The sequence below is a fragment of the Rattus norvegicus genome, chromosome 8 (assembly GCF_036323735.1).
Source record: "Rattus norvegicus strain BN/NHsdMcwi chromosome 8, GRCr8, whole genome shotgun sequence".
In the NCBI taxonomy this organism is placed as follows: Eukaryota; Metazoa; Chordata; class Mammalia; order Rodentia; family Muridae; genus Rattus; species Rattus norvegicus.
In genome coordinates this window covers 64893783-64918136 of record NC_086026.1, presented here as the reverse complement: position 1 = coordinate 64918136, position 24354 = coordinate 64893783, and the positions used below count along the sequence as shown (strand labels likewise).

At 39.5% G+C, this 24354-nt stretch overlaps 1 protein-coding gene across 9 annotated transcripts in view; it reads left to right on the top strand.

Moving 5' to 3' along the window:
- Positions 1-24354, top strand: part of Scaper (S-phase cyclin A-associated protein in the ER) — a 399452-nt gene that overhangs the window by 310104 nt on the left and 64994 nt on the right. For all 9 annotated transcript variants that reach the window (NM_001427719.1, XM_008766363.4, XM_039082386.2 and 6 more), the window contains one exon: positions 6039-6162. In NM_001427719.1, the coding sequence (NP_001414648.1) occupies positions 6039-6162 (124 nt within the window). The remainder of the gene's footprint in view (positions 1-6038; positions 6163-24354) is intronic.

Here is a 24354-nt window from a genome sequence, read left to right as displayed (position 1 = left end):
GTCCTATTCTTGTACTGGAGGTGGGTTCTATAAGTTCCCTCTCCTCCACTGTAAGGCCTTTCATCTAAGGTCCCTTTCTTTGAGTCCTGACTGTCTCTCACTTCCCAGGTATCTGGTACATTCTAGAGGGTCCCCCCACCTCCTACTTCCCAAGGCTGCCTGTTTTCACTCTTTCTGCTAGCCTTCATGATTTCAGTCCTGCCCCCCATCCCCTTTCCCACCCAAGTCCTTTTCTCCCTCCACCCGCTCCTGTGAGGAGGGCAACCCTATAGGAAGACCAGCAGTTTCAACTATCCTGGACACCCAGGATCTCTCAGACATTGAGCCACCAACCAGGCAGCATACATCAGCTTATATGAGGCCCCCAACAAATACACAGCAGAGGACTGCTGGGTCTGGACTCAGTCAGAGAAGATGTACCCAACCCTAGAGAGACTTGGGGCCCCAGGGAGTGGGGAGGTCTGGTGGAGTAGGGTGGGGTGGGGTACATCCTCTTGGAGACGAGGTGGAAGTAGGGGGGAGGTGTGGAATGTGGAACAGTTGAACAATTGGAGGGTGAACTGGGAGGGGGATAAAATCTGATCTGTAAAAAAAAAATTAAAGAATACATAAAATAATCTTTGTGTGGTTTCTGACTTTTCTTTTGCTACTGATTTCTAGTTCTGCTCCATGGTACTTTTGGTAGTTTAAAAATTAGTTAAATTTTGTTGTTTGTTTGTTCTGTGTATTTGTTAAAGGTTGCTTTATGCCCTCTTCTTATGATCAGTCGTAGGGAAGGTTTCACCTCCTTCTAAGACAAACTGTATATTCTCTCTGTGTTCAACAGTATATTCTATAGATAACTGTTACATCCATTTGATCTGCAGTATAATTTAGTTCTGATATTTAATTGCTGATTTTCGGTTTGTTACAGCTCTTTGATACGAAAGTAGGGTATTGAAGCCTCCTACTACTGTTGTGTCAGGACTGCATTTAAGCGATTCTTTATGTACTAAGTATGTACTTTAGTTGTAGTCTATAATCTTTTTTTACATACAAATTCCTGTGCCTCTCATTAAAAGGTTTGGTTTCATGATGCTTTTTTCTGTCCTCTGTTTTGAAGAGGAAACATGTTCAGTAAGAAAATTTCTGACAAAAAAGTTATTCATAAGTATATATTTGGGGCAAGAAACTCTGTATCTTAGATTCCCACCATCACCGGGGTGTACTCTTGACAGAATATACTGTGAGAAGATACTTTGAAAAGTTGGGGCTTTCTGTTTGATGTCAAAAGTACTTCAAGTCATTCACGTTTAAAATTACAGAGAGGGCTGCTGGACAGACCACCCAAGCTGGGTTCTGAGCAGTGTGTGCTCTAAACCAGGTGCTCTTCAAATAAAGATTGTCTTTCAAGTGAGTTCACTGCATACCCAAGTTTTTCCTCACCCTGAGACTTTTGGTTCCCTCTCCCTTTCTTCCACATTAGAACATAGTTTCTTAAACAACTTCTGTGAACATAAGGCTGTTTAGATGCACATTCTTCTTTATCAAAGAAAAGATTTTCCTTATTCAGCACAGAGGCTATTAAAAGACGTTGCACTCTTTTATATATGTGTATTTCTTCGTGCTTCTTAATTGCTAACCAGAGTTTTATAACAAGCTGTAAGAATTTGATTGAATAAAACACAAAATACTAATAAACATCAGGGCTATGAAAACATAAATGGCAAAGGCATCTTAGGTATAGTTCGAAAGCTCTGCAATTCATCACAGCACTCTTAATGGGATTTTTAATAGTTTTTAGAGATCCATAGTTTATATATTAAATTAACCCTACCATTAACTTACATAATATAACACACACTACAATATTACCATAAAGACAATTATCAATTAAACAAAGAAACCAGGGAATGTATTCTCCATGTATATCATTGCAAATACGTGAAGGGCAGTGTACTCACTCACCTCAATGGTGTTAAAATAAGCTTCTGTTTTATATTTCACACCAAAATAAATTTGCAGTGAACTGATAGATTGAATTATGAAAACTATAAAATTATGATAACTTTGAAAACATACACTTGAGTAATTGTCTAACTTTATAATTTGAAAGTACTTTTAAATCATAAAAAGAAAGCAAAATCAAGGAAATCAGCATAGGTGTTCATCAGCTGATAAATGGGCAAAGAAAATGTAGTACATACACACTATGCATTTATTAGACCATCAAGAAAAATTAAATATTAAAATTGCACAAAACTTAATGAATTTGAATATTGTTATAATAATAAGTAAAGTCCAGACTCAGAAAGACATATATTCCATATCTTCTTTTATTTGTGGATCCTGGCTTTATATATGAGTATGTGAATGTGTATAAATCCTGAAACTAGAAAGGGGCCCATGAGGTGCGTAATAGAGCATGTGTTGCATGAAAGTGAAAAAGGACATTGTCCAGCAGGAGTAGAAGAGTACCAGCATAAGGCAAGGGACAGGCTTTCAGAACAACCATGTGGGAAGACACCATAACAAAATATGTTATGTTGTATGATTATTTAAAAAATAAAAACTAAAAGTAACATATTTAGTTTGCTATCACATTTATGAAGATGTAACCAGTATTGGCCACAATGTGAGTGCAGGGAAGGGCCTTTCTCACAGTAAAAATTGATACAATTCTTCTTTCTGGAACTCAGTTTGAATTTGGCCATATGCTTAAAAACCTTTAAAACATTCAGTTCCTTTTACCCATTTTATCACAACCAACAGTGTGAAAGAAGCAAGTAGGCATTTGCTCCCAGACTTCATGTACCTGTGCAGGTATGTGATTGAGACCTAAAGCCAGGCCCTTACCCTGGAACTAAGGAATAAAGCAGGGTATCCAGACTCTAGTCCAAGAGTTGGAAGTCACTGTTTGTAAAGCCCACAGTCACACTCAAGGTGAGGCGTATCTTGCCTGGTCACATTCTGGATTTGTTTTGCTTATTTAGGCCAGTTCAGTGGTGTTTGATTTGGGTATCAGACATAGAAGCATTCTCCAGATTCTTTTATGTGTAGAATCTGCCTGTCCGTTTCCCTGTTTAAATCATCTGGATCTTTTCTCCATCAGTTTACAACAAAGACTTCTCACATAAACATTGTTTATGCTACTGAAAGCTGGGCACTATAGCTAGAGGTTGGTTGAACTAAATTTTTATATCCATAGGATAAGACATGGTTCAGTATTTTTAAAATTATGCATTTTTATTTTGTTCTTTATTAGAAAGGAATGTGCAGAAGCCATGACTTAGAAAAGTCTTGGGAGATTTCTAAATTTGACTCCCAAAACAGTGATAGCAGAAACCCCTGGGCACTGGTCCATCTGAGGTCACTTTAGGATGATCTCTACTGATGTTACCCACACAACTGATACTGCCAGGTGAAACTTTAACTGGATCTTAGTACAGTAATTTTCCCTGCATTCCAAGAGAATGTGTCTAAAGAAGCCTTTGGATTCTCTGAGAAGGGAGAGCCCTCCATCTTCCACTTCAGCCAGTTCAGGACAGTTTTTTCTGTTCTGTGCTTTGTGCTTCTCAGTCAGAGTCTGATTCTCTTTTTAAACATTCAAACCTAGTGATATGGAAGACACTAAGTGTTACAGAGAAATACTTAACAGTAAGAAAAGAATGATTGCAAATACTATATTTTTTCATAAGTTTTTTACCATTTCTTTGTATATCACCTTCTCAAATATAATTATTTTTATAATCATAAACACCTGTTTTAACCTTATGAAAAACAAATACATTCTTACTCTTGTTGTCAAATAACAGTAATAATATTAATAATCAATGAGTTCTACTAATTAAGTAGTGTCCTGAGTACTTTATTATCTCATTTTATTCTCATGACAATCACAGAAAGCTTAAAAATTATCTTCTTTTTAAACACGTGGAATGGATTATAAATGCTGCACTAGAAATTTGCTAATATCTTAAGTGATAAACTGGGACTCTGTCCTAGAAGAATCTGGTTCCTGTAGCTCTACTCTTGAGTAGTATTCTCAATGGTAACCAACTTCCAGAAACCCATCAATTCTGTGGTCAGGTCCAGCTGCATCAAACATTAGTATAACGGGCTCTTCTCACCTTCTTTTTTCCCAGAAAAGCATTAGCTCTGTGGCATTTACTTGTCTTATATGCATTGCACAATGTATGGCATATCACAGGGACCTTCAGTATATGATTAATGGTTGATTGAATGAATGAATGAATGAATGAGTGAGTGAGTGAATGAATGCTCACATGGTGTTTCTAAGATCTGTGGTTCTCATCTCTGGCTGTAGAGTTTTTCTAAGACACAAGTTTCTATTATTGGGTATGCAGTGTGTCTTGGTAGTTTGCATTTCTTCAAGTCCCCAGGTAATGCTGATGCTGTTGGTTAACAGGTCACAATTAAACAAATGTCTCAACAACTGTTCTCAACCTGTTCATTTCAATCCCTTTGGGGACCAAAGGACCCTTTCACAGGGCTCACCCAACATTATCCTGCAAATTAGATATTTACACTACAAAGTATTTGGCAAGATATTTGACAGTAGCAAAATTACAGATGTAAAGTAACAACAAAAATAATTTTATGATTGGGGAGTGGTGGGAGAATCACTAGAACATGAGAAATTATATTTAAAGGATTACAGCATTAGGAAGTGTTAGGGTCCAAGAATCACTGAAGGGAAGACCCCAGACTTCCCTTCAAATATACAAAGTATATACAAAGGCAAAGAGCGTTTATTCTGCAGAAATTACCAGCATACAGGGGTAATATACAAAGGCAAAGAGCGTTTATTCTGCAGAAATTACCAGCATATAGGGGTCAACCATTCATCAAAATGGTTATAACCAGAGGAGCTCATAGGTCCCCTTTTAGGCAGGGCTGGGGAATTTTCTAGAAAGGTTAGGTAACCTCTAATATGGTTGGTAGTGGGCAAAGCAGTGACATCAGTACAGTTTTGATTGGTTGCTATGTAAGTTTCATTATATTTGGTGAGACCTTGAAGAATTCCAGGAGACCAACAGAGACCAACTCAGTTCTGGCGGCCCTGTGATCTCCTCCGTCCAGGTGCCCAGAGACCATCTCCGCTCTGGAGGTGTCCTCCCGAGTTCAGGGTTATCACTGACTAAAGACCTGTTGGCTCCCTCTGAGCTGCTCAGTTTGCTTTCCGGGAATTGAAATTTTTTATTGCCAAGGTTTTTGGAGCTCTCATAAGATTGAGAACCATTCTCCTAGAAGGTGGATGTGCAGGACTAAGTGGAAATTGAGTCAAACAGACAGAATAGATAAACATTGATTACACAGGCGTTACATCAGGCCCAGGTTTCAAAAGACTCAGGAGAGTCCCATGTACACTGAGCTTATTGCTCTGAAAGTTTCTTTGAACAATTAATATCATGATTTTGGAGTGTGTGTGTGTGTGTGTGTGTGTGTCCCCAAACATTTTTTGACTAGTTTTACTTTAGACTGTTTTGGTTCGTGGACAGTTTGGACCCTCTAGGAAAGAAGACTTCATCTGCCTAGGACCAGGTCCAAATACATATCCCCTTCAAGCAGAATAGGTCTCTCTTTTCAGAGACTTGTAGGGCTTACATCATGGAAAATATCTCCAGTTTCTCCATACTATTCTATGAGCTGCCTTGTCCTGGACCAGCTGATCTGGCAACAGGCAATTTAGCAGTCCTTTTTTTCTGGGTTATTATTTGAAAGGCCAAGGTTCCTGGTTGACCTCTGGTCTTAAATGACGACAATATCAGAAAAGCTGGGAAATTGTTGCACTGTCTGTCCTGTAACTAATAGATGTTTTTAGTAAACTGTTCAGTAATAATGAGCACAGCATTCGTTAGCTATGGAATGACTGTTTATGTCTAGGTGATAGACCTGTACCTGATTAGGTTTGGCTTGGTTTTGTAGAATAGCTTCCATCTCATGCCTGTTCCTTTTATATCATTGATGTTATGTATTTTAAATTGTTGAGAGAAGAGTTACTCGGGTTTTACAAATGGTGTTTTCCTTCCTGTTAGGTCTCTCTGCAATGCAATCAATGTTTACAACCTCACCTGCAGTAACTGTTCAGAAAACTGCACTGATGTTCTGTTTAGTAACAAGATTACCTTCTTAATGGATCTCCTAATACACCAATTGACGGTATGTAATATTAGTGCATTAAATGAGGAGCTGTTAAGGTTTGAGAAATAGTTCTGTGGCCAAAACTAAGATCCAGCCTATTTACTGTCCAGGCTAACAGTCGGGGGAGGGACGGGGGATATGGAGATGGTTACAGGCACACAATAGGAACTGAAAGTGAAATCTCAAAGTTGTTTGAATATTTTGTGTCGGAACCTCCTAAGTTCTAATATTTAATGAGTAATAGGTAGTATGTAAGACTTGTGAAGAACACAGATTTACATGTTAAACTTGGCTCTGGAATCAGGTGGATTCAATGTCAAACCGTCACAGCCACAGGATCGGGTGTCACAAAGAGAAAACTGAATGAACCTCAGAGCTTCTCACCAGCATATGTAAAGGGCCTATTTTAAAGGGGTATTTTCATGACCATTTACACTCAAAATTTAGGGAATGCCTTTGTCAAAAAAGGAAATTTCACTTATCATGTGAACAAGCAGCCAGTTGTCACCTTAAATTTTACCTCTGTTCACAGATGTTAAACGAGGTAAGCTGAGTGTAATAGCTAAAGGTTTAGGTCTGTCGACTGCAGTCTTCAGAGCCCTGGGACCAGAAGTTTTCTGATGAGGTTTCTAAGCCCCTCAGGTATTGGCATTGCAGGTTTACAACACAGGAGATTTCCCAGCGCCAACTTGCTTCTCCTCCCCATGTTCCTAATTGCTTTCCTTGGCTCCCTTCTTTCTTTCCTCTGCATTCTGCAGCTATAATTTACACACAAGAACATTTTCTACATGAAATTCCAAAGCTAATTTCCCAATCCCAGGTTTAAGAATGCTTTTTATGTAGTCCTAGGCAACACATCTCATAGACCTGATTATATTGAATTATAATAATTACTTCTCTGTTTTCCCACCAAATCCATGAAGACAACAAGCAGCTTATTACTATACCCACTACCCTAACAGAGACGAGTAGATTTGATAAGGTGTCGATTGAATGTGTGAGTTACTAGATTAATTGCTACTGGTTACTGATCACAAGCTAAAACTCATAAGGTGACTTTGAAGCCTTAAATGCACACATACTAGCAAGAATTAGAGCAACGTGGAAAACCAGTCCAAGACGCAGACTAGCACTGCTACAGATGACAGATGATAACACTCGCTATTTACATTGAGGGCAATGTGTATATATCAAGGCTAAATTATACATGGTTCTATTTACAGAATAACCTACTAAAACACGGAGATGATATTTTAGTTAAATTTTTCTTCAAGGGGCTAGAGCGATGGCTCAGCAGTGAGCACTGACTGCTCTTCAAAGGTCCTGAGTTCAATTCCCAGCAACCACATGGTGACTTCACAACCATCTGTAATGAGATCAGATGCCCCTTCTGCTGTATCCAAAGACAGTTACAATGTACATCATAAAACAAATAAAAATAAATCTTAAAATTTTTTCAGGAATAGGCAAAAAGACTTAACATCTTTTTTTTTTTTCCGGAGCTGGGGACCGAACCCAGGGCCTTGCACTTCCTAGGCAAGCGCTCTACCACTGAGCTAAATCCCCAACCCCAAGACTTAACATCTTTTATCTCAAATATTTTTATTTATTTGCCTCATTCAATTATTTAATTTTCAGAATAGTCTTAAAAGATCACTATTACCTGTATCACAAATAAACTTGAGTCCCTGAAAATCTGACTTTAAGGCTACATAGATCAAAATCTCAGAGTCAAATCTACATGTGTAAAATCTAAATTCAGGGTCCACCTATACATTGTAACTGATAGTTTTTAATAGTATCAATATTATAAAAGTTGGGGATAAAGTGAGAACAGCCACTATATAGGGAGACTAAGGACTTACAGCCATGAAATATAACATGAAACTATGAATCAGACCGATGGGGGAGTGAGTGGAAGGGAGGGAAAAGGAGAGAGGGAGATGGAGATTACTAGGAAAATGGGAGATTAAATACATTTTATAAATACAGTTCATTTTATTGACTCAATCCTAACTCTTTCAGAAAGTGTACTGTGGTTTTATTGATAGTAGGGAGCACTGGGTTAACCAGGTCTACTATTTTTATAACGTATTTGTTGATTTAAAATTATTTTAATATAAGAATGAGGAAAAATACTAAATCCCAATGTTCTCCCTCAGTTGTACACTATAATTGTTTGGAAGAACTTATTCTGTTGATATTGGATGAGAAAGCTTTAAATAGAACAGGGAGCTGAATAGAATAGCATTCAAAATGTGAAGGAAGGAACAAAATATCTTACAGTAAAAAAAAAGGATTCTATCGTGCTATTTAAGGGAAAAAACTTATTAATAGAAATTGTACAAGACAGTGAAAAAAGACTATGATCTCAGTCTTCAAGGAAGTCCACACATAGGGAATAAGTTGAGTGATGTCTTAGGTTGGGAAACTATGACCAGAAACTACAGATGTGTAGCTTTTCTACACTGGGCAGTTTCTCCCTCACAGTGTTAAAAGCTAGAAGTCTTAGGACAGCAGTCAGGTTCCTGTTAGACCCTGTCTGGGTAGCAGAGCTTCACATGGGAGCATGTGGAGGAGGCCAGAGATCCCGCTCCTGAAGCCCCTGTCTGTGTGAACTGATTACCTCCCAAACAGTTCACCTGCGTATATCAGCTTTGCGGATTAGAATTCATTTGAATTGGGGGAATCACTGACATTGATTTATCATAGAAATGGTGAGGTGGCATTCTTTGCAGAGAGCTGTGAAACTGTGGAGAAAGACAGTAATTGTACCTGGTGCTTCACAAAGGACACATGAGCTGGCTCTAAGCTCCTTGTAATAGCTCTCATCTGTCCAATACCAGCCAAGATCCTGTGTGCCTCATTTCCTTTGATCGTCTCCTGCCTGTGATCATTCAGAACGACTTGATGTGTAGACTTCATCACGCCAGTGTTCGTTCTGCTCTGTACATTTCCCTCAGTTTGGATCCAGGGACATGAGTTTTGTCAAACACATTTTAGCCCTCTTTCTTTATAGTGATTATTTCTGTTACTTTTGGGCCTGTGATATTATAGCTGTGAGTTGTCCAGGACTATGACTGGTTTTGCAGCAATGAGGAGAGAAAGGTGTGTTTAGTTCGGGATGGATACTGGTGGTGACTTATGTTTTTGGTAATAATTTGAGAATTTTAGAACATTTCTCTTCCTTAGTAAATGGCTTTCATGTATGTATAACTGAAATATGGATCACTAAATAAATGAATGAGGGATAAAGAGTAGTCACCAACACTTCATTCAGAAGTAAAGAAAATAGATAAAAGAAGCTAATTGTGCCTTGGTAGGATTTATAAGGCATGTAATGGTCAGGCACTTCAGCTTTCCTGGTTCTTGATAAGTCCAAGTGCCTTAGAAGACCTTTTCTGCCCATGACCACTTGGAGTTTCCTCCAGCGCTCATACATTTCATTTCAGCTACCTCTTTGGGACTGTTCACATGACACAGTTATAGAAGTTTTTGCTCAAGTCCTTATCCTAGAAGCCCGCAGTGGAGAAGAGAGGAAGTAACAAGGTAGCAGAGACTCGCGGAGTGCTCAGCACAAAATGGTGCTCGCTAGATGTTTGACAGATAGAAAACTACTGTGCCAGGGACATTTTGCAAAGGTAGCTTTGACTATGCCTGGAATAAGAATGAACTTTCTAGGGGCTGGGGATTTAGCTCAGTGGTAGAGCGCTTGCCTAGCAAGCACAAGGCCCTGGGTTCGGTCCCCAGCTCTGAAAAAAAGAAAAAAAAGAAAAAAAAAGAATGAACTTTCTATGGTTTGGGGTTTATAATTTAAATTTAAATTTAAATTTAAAAAATACAAATGAGCATTTTAGCACTGTAAGAGTTCATACTTCTTGCAGGTTAAAGCAAAGTAGTATTTGAGGTTGTGATTTTGAAGCTCTGCAAAAACCAGGTCATTAAGACAAGTTTTGCCTGAGAATGGAAGCTAATACTGGGGTAGTATCTTCAATGAAGCACGAAAGGTTTAAAACACATTAAAGTGAATTGTTTTCTTTATTAAGTAATTAAGCATCTTCTCTAAGTCTAGTTTATTCTAGAGCATAGACTGATATATGTCTCCTTAAGGAATCTAAACAAACACATGGAAGGCAATAAAAAGAACAACCCCCCCAAAAAAAAATCAAGATGGAGAATTGGAAGTCTGAGACCTCATTCCCCAACAGAGACACTAACTCAGTATTTTGGCCAGTACACCCTTATGGGAATGCCAGAGGCCAGTTAAGAAGCTACAGTACACCATACAACCTAACCCAAAAGTCATACTGAAATGAAGCAAGTAAAACAATCTCTCTCACTTTAACCAAGATTACATGTTGTCAGACCACCACAGCTCAGTGCCAGGGGTTTGGTGCACAGCTTTTCCAGGACAGAGTTAGAGAAGTGGAGACAGACCTGCTAGCAGTCTGACTTCTGTCTTTCCATACCCACGTGCTTGGAAAGAGCCAGCATGGCCTGATGGGTAGGGACTGCTGAATCCAACAGCAAGGCCTGATGGGTAGGTACTGCTGAATCCAACAGCGAGAGAGACCATGAGCTATAACATAAAGAACCCATGCTGCCCTAGAGGCTATGATCAGAAGACACTCAGATCTCAGCTCTTCTGCTAGGGTTAGAAAGAAGAGTGGAACCATTAGTTCAGCATTCCAGCTTTCAGTGAAAGCTGAAGAACTATGTATTTCTCACTTGTTTTGCAGTCTCAAAGGAAGCAAGCCTACTTTGGATGTTGTTGAGAACAACCAGAGAATGATCAAAGATTATGTCTTCCTGATTTAAAAAGCATATCTTTTCATTCCAAAAGGCTAGTTTATATACTCCAAACTGTGCCAGTTTATTCTTAAGTCTTCATTTGGAAGCTAGTCTAGGAGAAGAAGCATTCTTTTTTTTTTTTTTTGGATTTTTTTTTAATTTACATTTCAAATGTTATTACCTTTCCCAGTTTCCCATCCATAAACTCCCTATCCCAAACCCCCACCCACCCATCCACCCCTTCTGGCCACCCTTCCCTGACACTGGGGCATTGAGCCTTGACAAGACCACTGATGCCCAACAAGGCCATCCTCTCCTACATATACAACTGGAGCCATGTGTAGTCTTTGGATAGTGGTTTAGTCCCTGGGAGCTCTGGGTTGGTTGATATTGTTCTTAAGGGATTATAAACCCCTTGAGCTCCTTCAATCCTTTCTCTAACTCCTCCATTGGGGACCCCATTCTCAGTTCAATGGTTGGCTACAAGCGACCACCTCTGTATTTGTCATGCTCTGGCAGAGTCTCTCAGGAGACAGCTATATCAGGCTCTTGTCATATGCACTTCTTGGCATCAGCAATATTGTCTGGGTTTGGTGGCTGTATATGAGCTGAATCCCCAGGTGGGGCCTTCTCTGGATGGCCTTTCCTTCAGTCTCTGCTCCAAACTTTGTATTTCCTCCTGTGAATATTTTTGTTCCCCCTTCTAAGAAGGACTGAAGCATCCACACTTTGGTCATCCTTTGAGAAGAAGCATTCTTATCAAGTGCACAAAACTCATCATAGGTTTCAAAAATGCACAAAGAGACAGAAACATGGCTTAACTGAAGACCCAAATAATCCATTAACAAGTCCTAAGGAAACTCAAGTACAGGGATTAACAAGATAAAAAACAGCTGTCATAAGATGCTCTATAAACCCAAGAAGATATTGCATGGGAAAATGAAAATATCAACTAAGATAAAACGTATTTAAAAGAACCAAGCAGATTTATAAGGAAGTGTGATGATTTATATATGTCCAGCCCAGGGAGTAGCACTAGTAAAAGGTGTGGCCCTGTTGCAGTAGGTGTGTCACTGGGGGCTATAAGACCCTCACCCTAGCTGCCTGGAAGCCGGTATTCTGCTAGCAGCCTTCAGATGAAGATGGAGAACTCCCAGCTCCTCCTGCACCACGCCTGCCTGGATGCTGCCATGCTCCCACCTTTATGATAAAGGACTGAACCTCTGAACCTGTAAGCCAGCCCCAATTAAATGTTGTCCTTCTAAGAGTTGCCTTCATTGTCATGGTGTCTCTTCACAGCAGTAAAACCCTAAGACAGTACAGGATATAATAAATGCACTGAAAATTTTACTGGGGAGATTCCACAATACATTCAAGTTTGATCAAGCAAATAAAGAGCTACAAATTTAAATCAGGTGGTCTGAAATGATCTAATAAGAACTAAATGAAAACGAGCAACTAAAGAGAGTGATAACATCTTAAATGACTTACAGAGTACCCTCAAACTGTCCATTATATACATTATGAAAGTTCCAGACAGAGAAGAGGAAATGAGGTAGAAATTTGCTTAAAGAAGTCATCAGCATGCTAGTAAATGGCTCAGTTGGTAAAGCACTTGCTGCGTAAGCATCAGGACATGAGTTCAGAGGCCTAACACCCATGTAAAAGGCAGGTGCTGTGGTGCATGTGTAAACTCAGCGTTGGTTACAGAGGCATCAGGAGTATTCATTGGGCTTGTTAGCCAGTTGGTCTAGCTAATTGACAAGGCACAGCTTCAGTGAGACACTCTGTCTCAAACATAAGGTGAAGAGACTGAGTAAGTGGAGCCCTCATACCTCATCTAAGAAGGTGCTTTTATTAGAAGGCAGAAGCTAGTACAGAGAACTGTAACTGATCAAAGTGCAGACAGTAAGTGACAGTCAAGTGCCCAGACCCACACAAGATGCTTATAATATAACCTCTACACCTAAATCTCATGTAGTATCAAGGAAAGGGGAGCAGAAAGATCCTAAGAGCCAGTGAGCTGGAATGACTGCTGAAAGACAGTATCTTTTAGACATGGCAGGGTTCTTGCAGCCATGAGAATATCAACAAAGATAAAACATATTTAAAAGAATGATAGGGGGCACAAACCTCTTTAAACTATTTTCTGCTGTTTAGGGGCATCAGCTTCCTAGGGGGGCTAGTCCAGTCTTCATAGTGAGAATATCAAAAGCACAATGATGTATGACTTCACATTGTTAAGATAGCCACAACTGCCTTTTTAATTAGGAAATAGCAGTTACTGATTGGATGTGGCTAAACTGGAAGCCTTCTGCACCATTGGGAATGCAAGGTGATACAGGCACTGTAGAGAACAATACAAATGTCCCTAATAAAAATTTTTAACAAAAAAAAATGGAACTGCTACATGATCATAGCTTTTGAGCATTTATTTAAAAAAATTAAAATTAGGATCTCGAATAAATACCTGTATTGTAAAGTTTATTACATATTCACAAGACCAAGAGCAAGAAATAACCCACATGCCCATAAACAAATAATTAAAATTTTTAAATTACATACAAAGAAAAGAACATTACTAAGCTTTAAAAGACTACAGCATGAAAGAATTTTGACATTATGGCTAGTTCCAAGTGAAATAAATGTGCCTGTGGCCAAATACTTGATAAGCAGGGGAGGATTATTTAGGTTACAGTTTAAAACAATGTAGTTTATCACAGTAGGGAAGAAGGCATGGAGACAGGAAGCAAAGCATGGACAAGAAGTGTCAAGGCCCACCCTAAATGCTCTATAACATTCCAAAACAGCTCTACCAGCTAGTGACCACGTGTCCAAACACATCTGCTATCAAGAATATTTCACATTCAAATCACAATACAGTTAAAATAAAAATAAGGCATGATTCCAGAATTATGTATCAAAAATAATCAAAATCTTAGCAAAAACAATGATGTGTGTTTAAATAGAACATCAGTCATGAGGAAAAATTCTAGATGCACTTCACGATCATGTACATATAAATCAACAATACTATAATAGATACTTAAAGATTTGTAAGAGGATTGACTTATGTCATACATTTTATGCCATTAAATTAAACATTGATGGTGCTTCTCAGTGCTGTAAACGGTTGACTGACAGGCATACTGGATTTTGGACAGGAACTGAGGGGCTCAGTAGTATAATGAGCAGGTTGATGTAGAGAGTGGGTCCCAGAACCACATACATGCAGAATCATGACCTGGACTTTGACGTCATGATTTCTTATCCAATTCTTCTATAAACTGAGTTGTGTTTTTACTTTATTGAGTACACAAATGAAACAGCAAAATTTTGTGACGGATTTCATGTTTAATATTGTCACTTGAGTAGGATATAGTAAAGAATCATTTAATTAAAAGATTTATAAATTCTTGATGTTTGTTGTGTTTTTAAATGCATTAAATATTTTATTAGCCATCTTGTTTCTGATTAATAGTGACCTTTTCTTTTGAAATGTTCTGAAAATATGGTGATAAATTTTATGTATGTATTTTCAGGAGCTGAAGAGGTTGTTAATTGAAAAGTGATGTACAAAGCTTAAATAATTGATATAATACTGTTGGACCTTTCAGGTGACAGGAAAACCCTGGATTCAAACAAAGGAAACATAAGTGCATTCTTAGATCAGAGGATTGTTTTTCACTTAACCATGTGCAGACCCATGCAGGTGCCTGTTAGATTTTCATTATAGCAGCGAGGCCTGGAACTCTCTGGTTGCCACATTGTTTTCTTTATCCCGAGCAACCAGAACAAGGGCTCCATAGTTTATTACGTGGGTGCAGAAACTTCAGCAATGAAGGGAACTGTACTCTTCTTCCTGATGCCAATTGCATCTTGTTTCCATCTCTCTTCGCCATATGACTTACTTAGATTGTCTCATATACCTTACCTTTTCATTCATCAAAACATAAGCTCAGTTTATGTTCACCAAGCTATGTGTCTTATTGGAAGGGAATTGCACAACTAGAGGAAGAGACTGTCACAGCTTCTGGTCTGGTTCAGTTCATTTGTTGTAGAAAGATGACAGTGATGTCAAAAAGTAGATAGGAGATATGTGAGGTAAGATATTCTCCTGAGTTCCATAACCTGTCACTAGTGTAACTGAGATGCAAATTCATCTTTAACATGCCGAATGGACATGTATCATCCTGGATTTATAGATCTGCAAAGACAGTGCTTAAGAAATGAATGCAAGGGCTGGTAAAATGGTGTCATAGGTGAAGGTTCTTGGTGCCAAGCCTGATACCCTCAATTCAATCTCTGGGACCTATGTGGTGAAAGAAGAGAACTGACTCCATTTGTCCCCTGACCTCCACACATATGCTGTGGCATGTGCAACTCCTCTCCCCACATATGTGTATATACATAGAAATGACTGTAATAAGTTTTAAAAATAAATGTAAAAATGAAATTTGTGAATTTAAACATTATACTTATGTGTATGTAATACTTTTATATTAGAAATATATACATCACAAGACTAGTTGCCAGCAGACTTGTACTAGGCTAGTGTTGTAGCTCACTGCTTGTGAGGCCCCAGGTTCAATCACCAACAGTACACACACACACACACACACACACACACACACACACACACACACACAGCTAGACAAGAAGTCTACAGGAAAGCGTGAAGATCAGTAAGTATGGAAAGTCTTAGTACTTACATTTTTTAAATATGTAATTTAAAGCACAAATGTCAACATTGTTTTACAAGGTTTTGTGCTGCACATGGTATTGTGCATATCATCCTACATGGTATTAAAATTTCAAGAAGAATCTATATTTTTATATTTTTTATGTACATGAATGTTTTTCATACATGCATGTTTCTCCGTCACATGAATACAGTGCTACAGAGGCCAAAAGAGGGTATTGAATCTCCTGGGACAGAAGTTACAGTTGTGAGCCACTATGTGGATGCTGGGAACTGAAACCAGGTCCTCTGGAAGAGCTCCAGTGCGTATTAATATCTGAACCATCTCCAGCACCATTCTACAATTCACAAAAAGCTGCATGGTATCAATTTAGAGTATATGTTAAAAAGTTAGGATTGTATACAATAATAACTTTAGAGCAACCACAAGCAAGTTAACTTAGAACTCATAGATAAACTGAAATTAGCTTCTAAAACATATCACAAAACTCAACAGAAAGGAGAACTAAAGAAAAAGAAAAACAAAACAGTAATGAGACAATGGACCTAAACATAAACAGTGGGCCTAAAGTAACTAATTATATAAATGAATGTTACCCTTGTTAACTGATGAAAGAGATAAAAAGAAGGATCCAGTTATTATGTATATGAGGTATATTTGAAATATAAGGAATATAGTTTATATAAGTATAAGCTGGATATGGTGGCAGACATCTTTAATTCAAGTACTTGGGAGGTAGAGGCAGGTGGATCTCTGAAGCCAAGCATAGGCCAATCTGATCAAAGCAGTTCTTCAATTGAGGTTCCCTCTTATCTGTTAATTCAGGGTTGTGTCAAGTTGACAGTAAAACGTAACCAGCACACAGTCAGAAAAATAGGCAAACTAAATGCCCAGATGGGAAATAGGTAATATCAGGGAATCACGTGGTAGGATGTTTCTGCAGGGAGACTACTACAACTCAAAGTAAAATGTCAGGCTAGTTCAGTTGTCCTCTAGCTAGCATGGGTGGAATAGAAGACTTGGTAGCTACTATCCAGAGGAAAAACTAGGAAAAGAATCCTGAAGCAAAACAAAGAACATAGGAAGGTTAATAGTTATACCAAGGTCCATGTGTATACATGAAGAAAGTCAGAGGTGAGAGAAAATAGAAGACTAAAAGAAAGACCAGGAGAATAAAACAGTTGACGACGGGGCTGGGAAAGTAAGAGGGAAAGGAGAAGAGGAGTCTACAGTGAGGCTGCTGTGGAGTGTGGGTGGAAATGAAAACCCTATAACAACTTAGTCTCAGCCTACCCTCCTGAAGCATACAGCCCAGCATCATGGTGTTCATGTGGAGACACAGCAGGGCAGAAAGCAATAGAGCTTGTTTTTCTAATAAATGAAAAGTAAATAGTAAGAGCAGACATTAAAGTGCTCATGCACACAGCTAAGTTCCTGTCTCTGCCATTCCTGTTCCTCTTGGGGTTTTATGAGATGTGAGAATGGACTAAACGCATTCTTTATGCTTGGCCTCTCCTCTAGCTCAGCTCATTCTCACCTGTGAAAGCACTCTGTTTGGAGAGAAAATCAGCAACTTTGGGACTCATTAACACCTCTGACTGCTGCAATTCAAAGTCTTACTAGAGCTATGCTTGCCTGTTCCTAGAAAGACAGCTCGCTTTCTCTTAAACCTTGGCGATAGAGTTTAACAGATCCCCATACTTAAAACAAAAAATGAAACATGCTTTAAGTTTGGAAGATTCTTTTTTCTTTTTTGTAATTAATTGGTTTTATTATTTATTTACATCTCAAATGTCCTTCTTCCCAGTCTCCCCTCTGCAAAACCCCCATCCCATCCCCTTTGCCTCTATGAAAGTGCTCCCCCAACCACCCACCCACTCCTGGCTCACCCCCTCTAGCATCGACCAGTGCTGGGACATCTAGCCTCCACAGGACCCAGGGCCTCATAACGCAGTCCTCTGCTTCATATGTTGCTGAAGCTATGGGCCCATCCATGTATACTCTTGGGTTGGGGGTTTAGTCCCTGGTAGCTCTGGGGATTGTTCTTCCTATGGGGTTGCAATCCTCTTCAGCTCCTTCAGCCCTTCCCCTAATTCTTCCTTTGGGGTCCCTGGGCTCAGTCAGATGGTTGGCTGTATCTGCATTTGTCTTAGTCAGATGCTGGAGGAGCCTCTCAGAGGACAGCCAGAGGAAAATACTAAAAAATGTGCACTTACATGACTACAGCCCAGCAACCCCACTCCTAGCTATTTATCCAAGAAAAACTAAAGCATTTCTCTACAAACACTTGTTTAAGAATGATCCGAGCAGTTTTGTCCATAAATAAGTAACTATGCTAAGCAACATGCATATCTATCACAGGTAAACTTATAAACAGATTAGGATTTCTGTGGACTTACCAGTAAAAAGGAATGAAATAATGATGTACACAAACACATGGATGAATTATTCTAAATTCCTGAAAACATTGGGTTTAGAAAAGCCAGATTCAAAAGCTATCTACCGGAGAACTATTATAGTCTATATCTACAACAGTTTCATTGTCCTGTAAATTCTCTCTGAACCAGTGTCATCTTTTTCTCCCTCGTCTTTGGCAATCACTATCTGCTCTATGTCTTCCTGATACACATTTTTTTTTCAAAAATGAAGAGTTAAGAACCATATAGACTCTCCTTCTTTCAAGGATTCATCAGTAGGGGCCAAGTTAGATACTAGTGAAGGTGACATTCTATCCTTGGTAACAAACTCAGTCTCTGACCTGTGAAGGCGATTTTTAGGGCAGTGACATGCTGTTTCTGTGCACTAATGTGAGTTCCTGTCTTGACCAATAGTGACAAGGCGCCTTCACTACTACCATGAATGCCAGTGAAGGCCAGTGAAGGCCAGCGAAGGCCAGCGAAGGCCAGCGAAGGCCAGCGAAGGCCAGCGAAGGCCAGTGGAGGCCAGTGAAGGCCAGTGGAGGCCAGCGAAGGCCTGGGCTTCCTCCCTCATCTGACAGTACCGAGATGGCACTTCTTGGCCCACTCCTAGCATAGTGTCAGGAAGATGCTTTCTAAACTACAAGATTTAAGGAGGACCCAAAACCTTATGATACCCCAAACTTCCAATGTACAATGGTCAATAGATGCTACATTTTTCACACAAAGATTTTAAGACAACCACCATAAAAATATTTAATCATGCAACTATTAATATGCATAAGCAAATGAAAATGGTTTTAGCAAAGAAATGCAAAACTGAGGAATAAAGAAATACAACTAAGACTCACAGTGAACAAAATTTTAGTCAGTATATAGACTTAATAAAATATAGAGAATAAAAATGTGAGTTTGAAAATAGAACAACCTAATATTATTCAATTTGAAGAGCAGAGAAAATATACCTTAAAAAATGAACTGAGTCACAAGAACTGATAAGGCTGTAACAACAGATGTAACATTCATGTCATCAGACATAGGAGAAAAAAATTTTAGACTGAAAAGTACTTCAAGAAGTAATAACAGAGACTGTCCGAAATTATTAAAAGATGTAAGTGTATGGAAATAAACTGAACAAACCATACTCAAAATGAACAAATAATTAATGATGAATATAAGTTCTCACATCAATCATTATATTAAATATAAGTTTAATTTTTTTTGTTCCAAAGTGAGAACAACCAAAATATGCTTTAATGAGAATTTGTTAAGCTTTGGTACATCCATAGTGTGGTATACTATTCAGTAAACACTAGTGAGCTTCTCATATGCTTAGCCTCTTGGTATCCTGATGAATCAAAAACCAGTCTCAAATGGCCACACACTGAATTATTCCATTATACAACACTGAAAAACAACAAAACTTTTCATACCGATGAAAATAGGTTGTTAGTCTCTAGATGGAAATAAAAGTAAAGCATATATTACTTGCTATAGGGTACTATTTTAAGATAATTTTGTATGTTTATTGTACTCATACAATAAACTGGATTTCTAGATTTTATATTGTATTATATAAACTAACCATTGGGAGCAAACAATATGAAAGATAGGTAAGTAGAAAGAAGGAAAGAAAGACAGACAGACAGACAGAGAATAGGTAGGAAGGAATGGACCATGTGTATCTTTTTGTGTGTCTTCCTATTTTATAATTACTTGAAAATAAAGAAGAAAAGGTTAGGGAAGTAATCTCTAGAGTAAGAACTCTTACATAACACTTATGAGGCCCACAACAATGCAAGATGAAATAAGGAATAAAGAGATAAATCCGTGCAGGCTAAGCCAGCTAGAATTCATCTATCTTCTGGTTTCTTAACACACTATTCTTTCAGTTTCTTGCCTTGCTGTCCTTCATTGTTTTAGGAGTTGTCTTGGAGCTTTATTAGATTGCTAGCCTATAGAGGTAGCATTCCATATAGCATGCATAAATGTATTCATTATTGTACCTCATTTCTCTTCTAACCCTTCTGTCATATCAAGTAAATGGTAGTGTTTTGTAGTTTTTACTATGACATCGGATTTTTGCCACTCACTGGGCTATTCTAGGCACATCTTTACATATCAACTAGGAATTAAGTTATTTGAAAATACTTGATTCTTAAATGGATCATGATAAGTTCATCATACCATTTGAAAAATTACAGAATTAAGATTCTGAATTCAGGACCCCTGCCTGGAGCCATGTGGCCCAGGCTGGGAGAAAGCCTGAGAAGTGATTGTCAGCAGTCTTGCTCCATGGGGCCAGATGAGGAGCAATCTCAAGACAACCCCGAGTCCAGCATCAAGCAGGACCAGGCAGGCAGACCACACCGAAATGACCCCTACTTGATGCCACACTGCAGGGACAGGGCCTAACACTTCTGAAGCTATTCTTGAGACAACCCCGGACACTCAGAGATCCGAGGTCCCATTAAGCAAGTAAGTGGTGGAGAAATAGAAGAGAAAGAGAAGAAAATGATGTGGCACAATAGGAGAGGCAGAACTGGAGAACCGAGGGTAGTAAGGAACAGCCTGATATGAGTAACTGGTGATGCCACCTAAGATCATGGTGACATCCTGGCCTGTGCTGCCACTGAGAGCCATGTCTAGGTCTGTGGTCCTGCACCAGCAATGGTCTGTTACCACCAAAGGCCAGGCAGACATCACAGGTCTGGGCTGCTGCCTGGGGTCATGTTGATATCTGAGGGCTATGCAGAATTGGCCCCACTCCTCTCCTGGGCATTCTGTGAGAGCCAGTCCTGAGGGCTCAAAAGCAGGAGAGTTGATCCTGACCCTCACTAGCTGTAATACTTAGGAGAGAGCACCCCCCCACAACACACACAGACACACACACCACCACCACCACCCAGAAAGCACAGCAGAGCTGGCCCAGCCCCTCACCAGGTGCAGCACCTTGCCTAGAACTGACCCTGGCAATCCCATAAGGGCATGAGCATGGGAGAGCTGGCCCTGCCACCTGTTCCCTCTGTTAGGTGTCCCACAAAACACCAAGTGACACAACTGTAACATATATGTGGAGGGCATGCAGATCCCTGGTGGTCTTTCAGTCTCAGTAAGCCCCTGGGTCCAAGCTAATTGATTCTGTGGGTTTTCTTGTGATGTACCTGACCCTTCTGACTCCTAAAATCCTTCCTACACTTCTTCCACAGGGTTCACCGAGTTCTTCCTAATGTTTAGCTGTGGGTCTCTGTATCTGTTTTTGACAGTGGCTGTAAGGATCCTCTCTGATGGTGTTTATGCCAGGCTCTCCTGACTATGAATATAGTAGAATAACTTTAGAAGTCATTTTATTTGCCTTTTTCTTTTTGCCAGTATGTTTAGTTCTATCCTAGGTCTCTGGAGCATCTGGCCTCTGGTTTCTGTTTGTCCAGGCTGTGTCAGGGGTGAACTTCTCCTGGCATGGGTCTCAACCTGGACCAGTCATTGGTTGTCCATACCCAGCATTTCCTTGCCAACTTTGCCCCAGCACATCTTGCTGATAGGACAAATTGTAGGTTCAAAGTTTTGTGTTGGATTGTTGTCCCAATCTCTCCACTGGAAGTCTTGCCTGGATATAGGAGATGACCAGTTCAGGCTCTGGTTCCTCCTATTACTAGGAGTCTTAGCTAGGGTCACCCTGATAAGAGTCCTGCACTTGGCATTGGACTAGGTTTCTACCTTGCCCCAAGTTGCTCCCCCACCCCAATTCCAGTTGACATTCTTAGTACTCTCTCCCTTTATCCTCCCTCAACCTGATCCCTCCTGTTCCTGTCCCACCCCTCCCAGTCCACCCCCAATGTCTATTCCATTTCCCCTTCCCTGGGATGTTTGTGCATTCCCCTTCCAGCCTCCTCCTCCTTAGCCTCATGATTATCCTTTACTTTACAGTTACTGTCCAGTTATTATACAGCAATGTTTGTCTTTCTGGGTCTGGTTACCTCAGTCTGGATAAGATTTTTTTAGTTCTATCCAGTTGCCTGCAAATTTCATGACGTTATTTTTTTAACAGCTGGGTAATTCTCCATTGTGTAAAGGGACCACTTTTTTTTTAAACCACACTTTGGTTGAGGGACATCTGGGTTGTTTCCAGTTTCTGGCTATTATAAATAAATCTGCTATGAACATAGTTGAGAAAGAATCCTTTGTGGTAGAATAGAACATCTTTTATGTATATGCCTTTGTGTGATAGCTGGGTTTTGAGGTAGATCAATTCCCAATTTTTTTGAGAAACCACCATATTGATTTCCAGTTTGGCTGAATGAGATTGCACTCATTCCAGCAATGGAGGAGTGTTCCCCTTGTTCCACATCCTCTCCAGCATGTGTTATTGTCACTTGTGTTATTGATCTTAGACACTTACAGGTGTAAGTTGGAATCTCAGCCTCACTTTGATTTGTATTTTACTGATCACTAAAGATGTTGAACTTCCATTTAAGTTTCCTCTGTTGAGAATGCTGTTTAGATATGTGCCACATATTTTATTAATTAATTTATTCAATTTACGTCTCAATATCAGCCCCTCCTCCTCATATCTCCTCACACAGATTCCCCCATTCTCCCCTCTCCTTCTCTTCTGAAAATGGGGACCCCCCCAGGCATTACCTCCCCCACCCCCGACACATCAAATCACTGCAGAAGTAGGTGCGTCCTCTCCCACTGGGAACAGACAAGGAGACCTAGTTAGGAGTAGAGATCCATAGGCTGGCAACAGATTCAGGGAGAGCCCCCGTTTCAGTTGTTGGGGGACTGGTATGAAAATCAAGCTGAGCTTCTACTGTATATGTGCAGGGGACCTAAGTCTCTGCCTCATTTTTAATTTGATTATTTGGTTTTTTGATGTCTAGTTTCTTGAGTTCTTTATGCATTTTAGAAATTAACCCTCGGGGCTGGAGAGATGGCTCAGCGGTTAAGAGCACTGACTGCTCTTCCAGAGGTAGCGAGTTCAATTCCCAGCAACCACATGGTGGCTCACAACCATCTGTAATGAGATCTGATGCCCTCTTCTGCTGTGTCTGCAGACAGCAATAGTGTACTCATATAAATAACAAATAAATAAATCTTAAAAAAAAAAAAGGAATTAACCCTCTTCAGATATAAAGTTGGTGAAAAAATTTTCCCATTCTGCAGGCTACCATTTTGTCCTATTAGTGGTGTTTTTTGCCTTACAAAAACTTTTCAGTTTCGTGAGGTTGCATTTATTAATTGTCGATCCTAGTGCCTGCACTATTGGTGTTTTGTTCAGGAAGTCGTCTCCTGTGCTGCTGTATTCAGGGCTATTCCCTCCCTTTCTCTTCTGTCAGGTTCGCTGTATGCGGTTTTATGTTGAGGTTGTCGATGCACTTGGATTTGGTTTTTGTGCAGGGTTTGGTAATAAATATGGATCTAAGTTAGACTAGCACCATTTGTTCTGAAGATGCTTTTTTCTGCATTGTATAATTCTGGCTTTATTAAAAACTAGGTGTGCCTAAGTGTGTGAATTTACATCTGGGTTTTCATATTCCATTGATCAACCTGTCTGTTTTTATGCCAATACCATGTACTTTTTATTACTATTGACCTGCAATAGAGATTGAAATCAGGACGGTAATAGGTCTGGAAGTTCTTCACTGTACAGGATTGTTTTAGCTATCCTGGGTTTTTTGTTTTTCCATATCAAGTTAATTAATGTTCTTTCAAGGTCTGTAAAAAGTTGTGTCAGAATTTTGACAGGAATTGCAGTGAATCTGTAGATTGCTTTTGGTAAGCAAGATGGCCATTTTTCTATGTTAATTAATTCTACTGATCCATGAATGTGAGACATCTTTCCATCTTCTGATACCTTCTTCAATTTCTTTCTTCAAAGACTTAAAGTTCTTGTCAGACAAGTCTTTCACTTGCTTAAACTTAACTTAAGTTATTTTATATTATTTGTGGCTACTGTGAAGGGTGTTGTTTCCTTCATTTTTTCTCTCAGCCCATTTGTCATTTGTGTAGCAGAGGGCTACTGATCTTTTTGAGTAAACCATGTATCCCACCACTTTACTGCTAGGAGGCCAGATGGGACTGGTCGCAGGACGAGGGGGAATACAGTTTGCTTCCCAGTCTTTACATTTATGGACCTCGGATCCTGGCTTCCAGATCATACCATACCAGCTGCACACCATGGGTGCCTCCTTCACAAGAGAACGGCTGAGCAGAAAGGCAACTTGGGAGATTTTTAATGAGTGCTTTTATTTCCTTAGGAGTTCTGCATCTACTTGTTTGTCTGATCTTGATTTAAC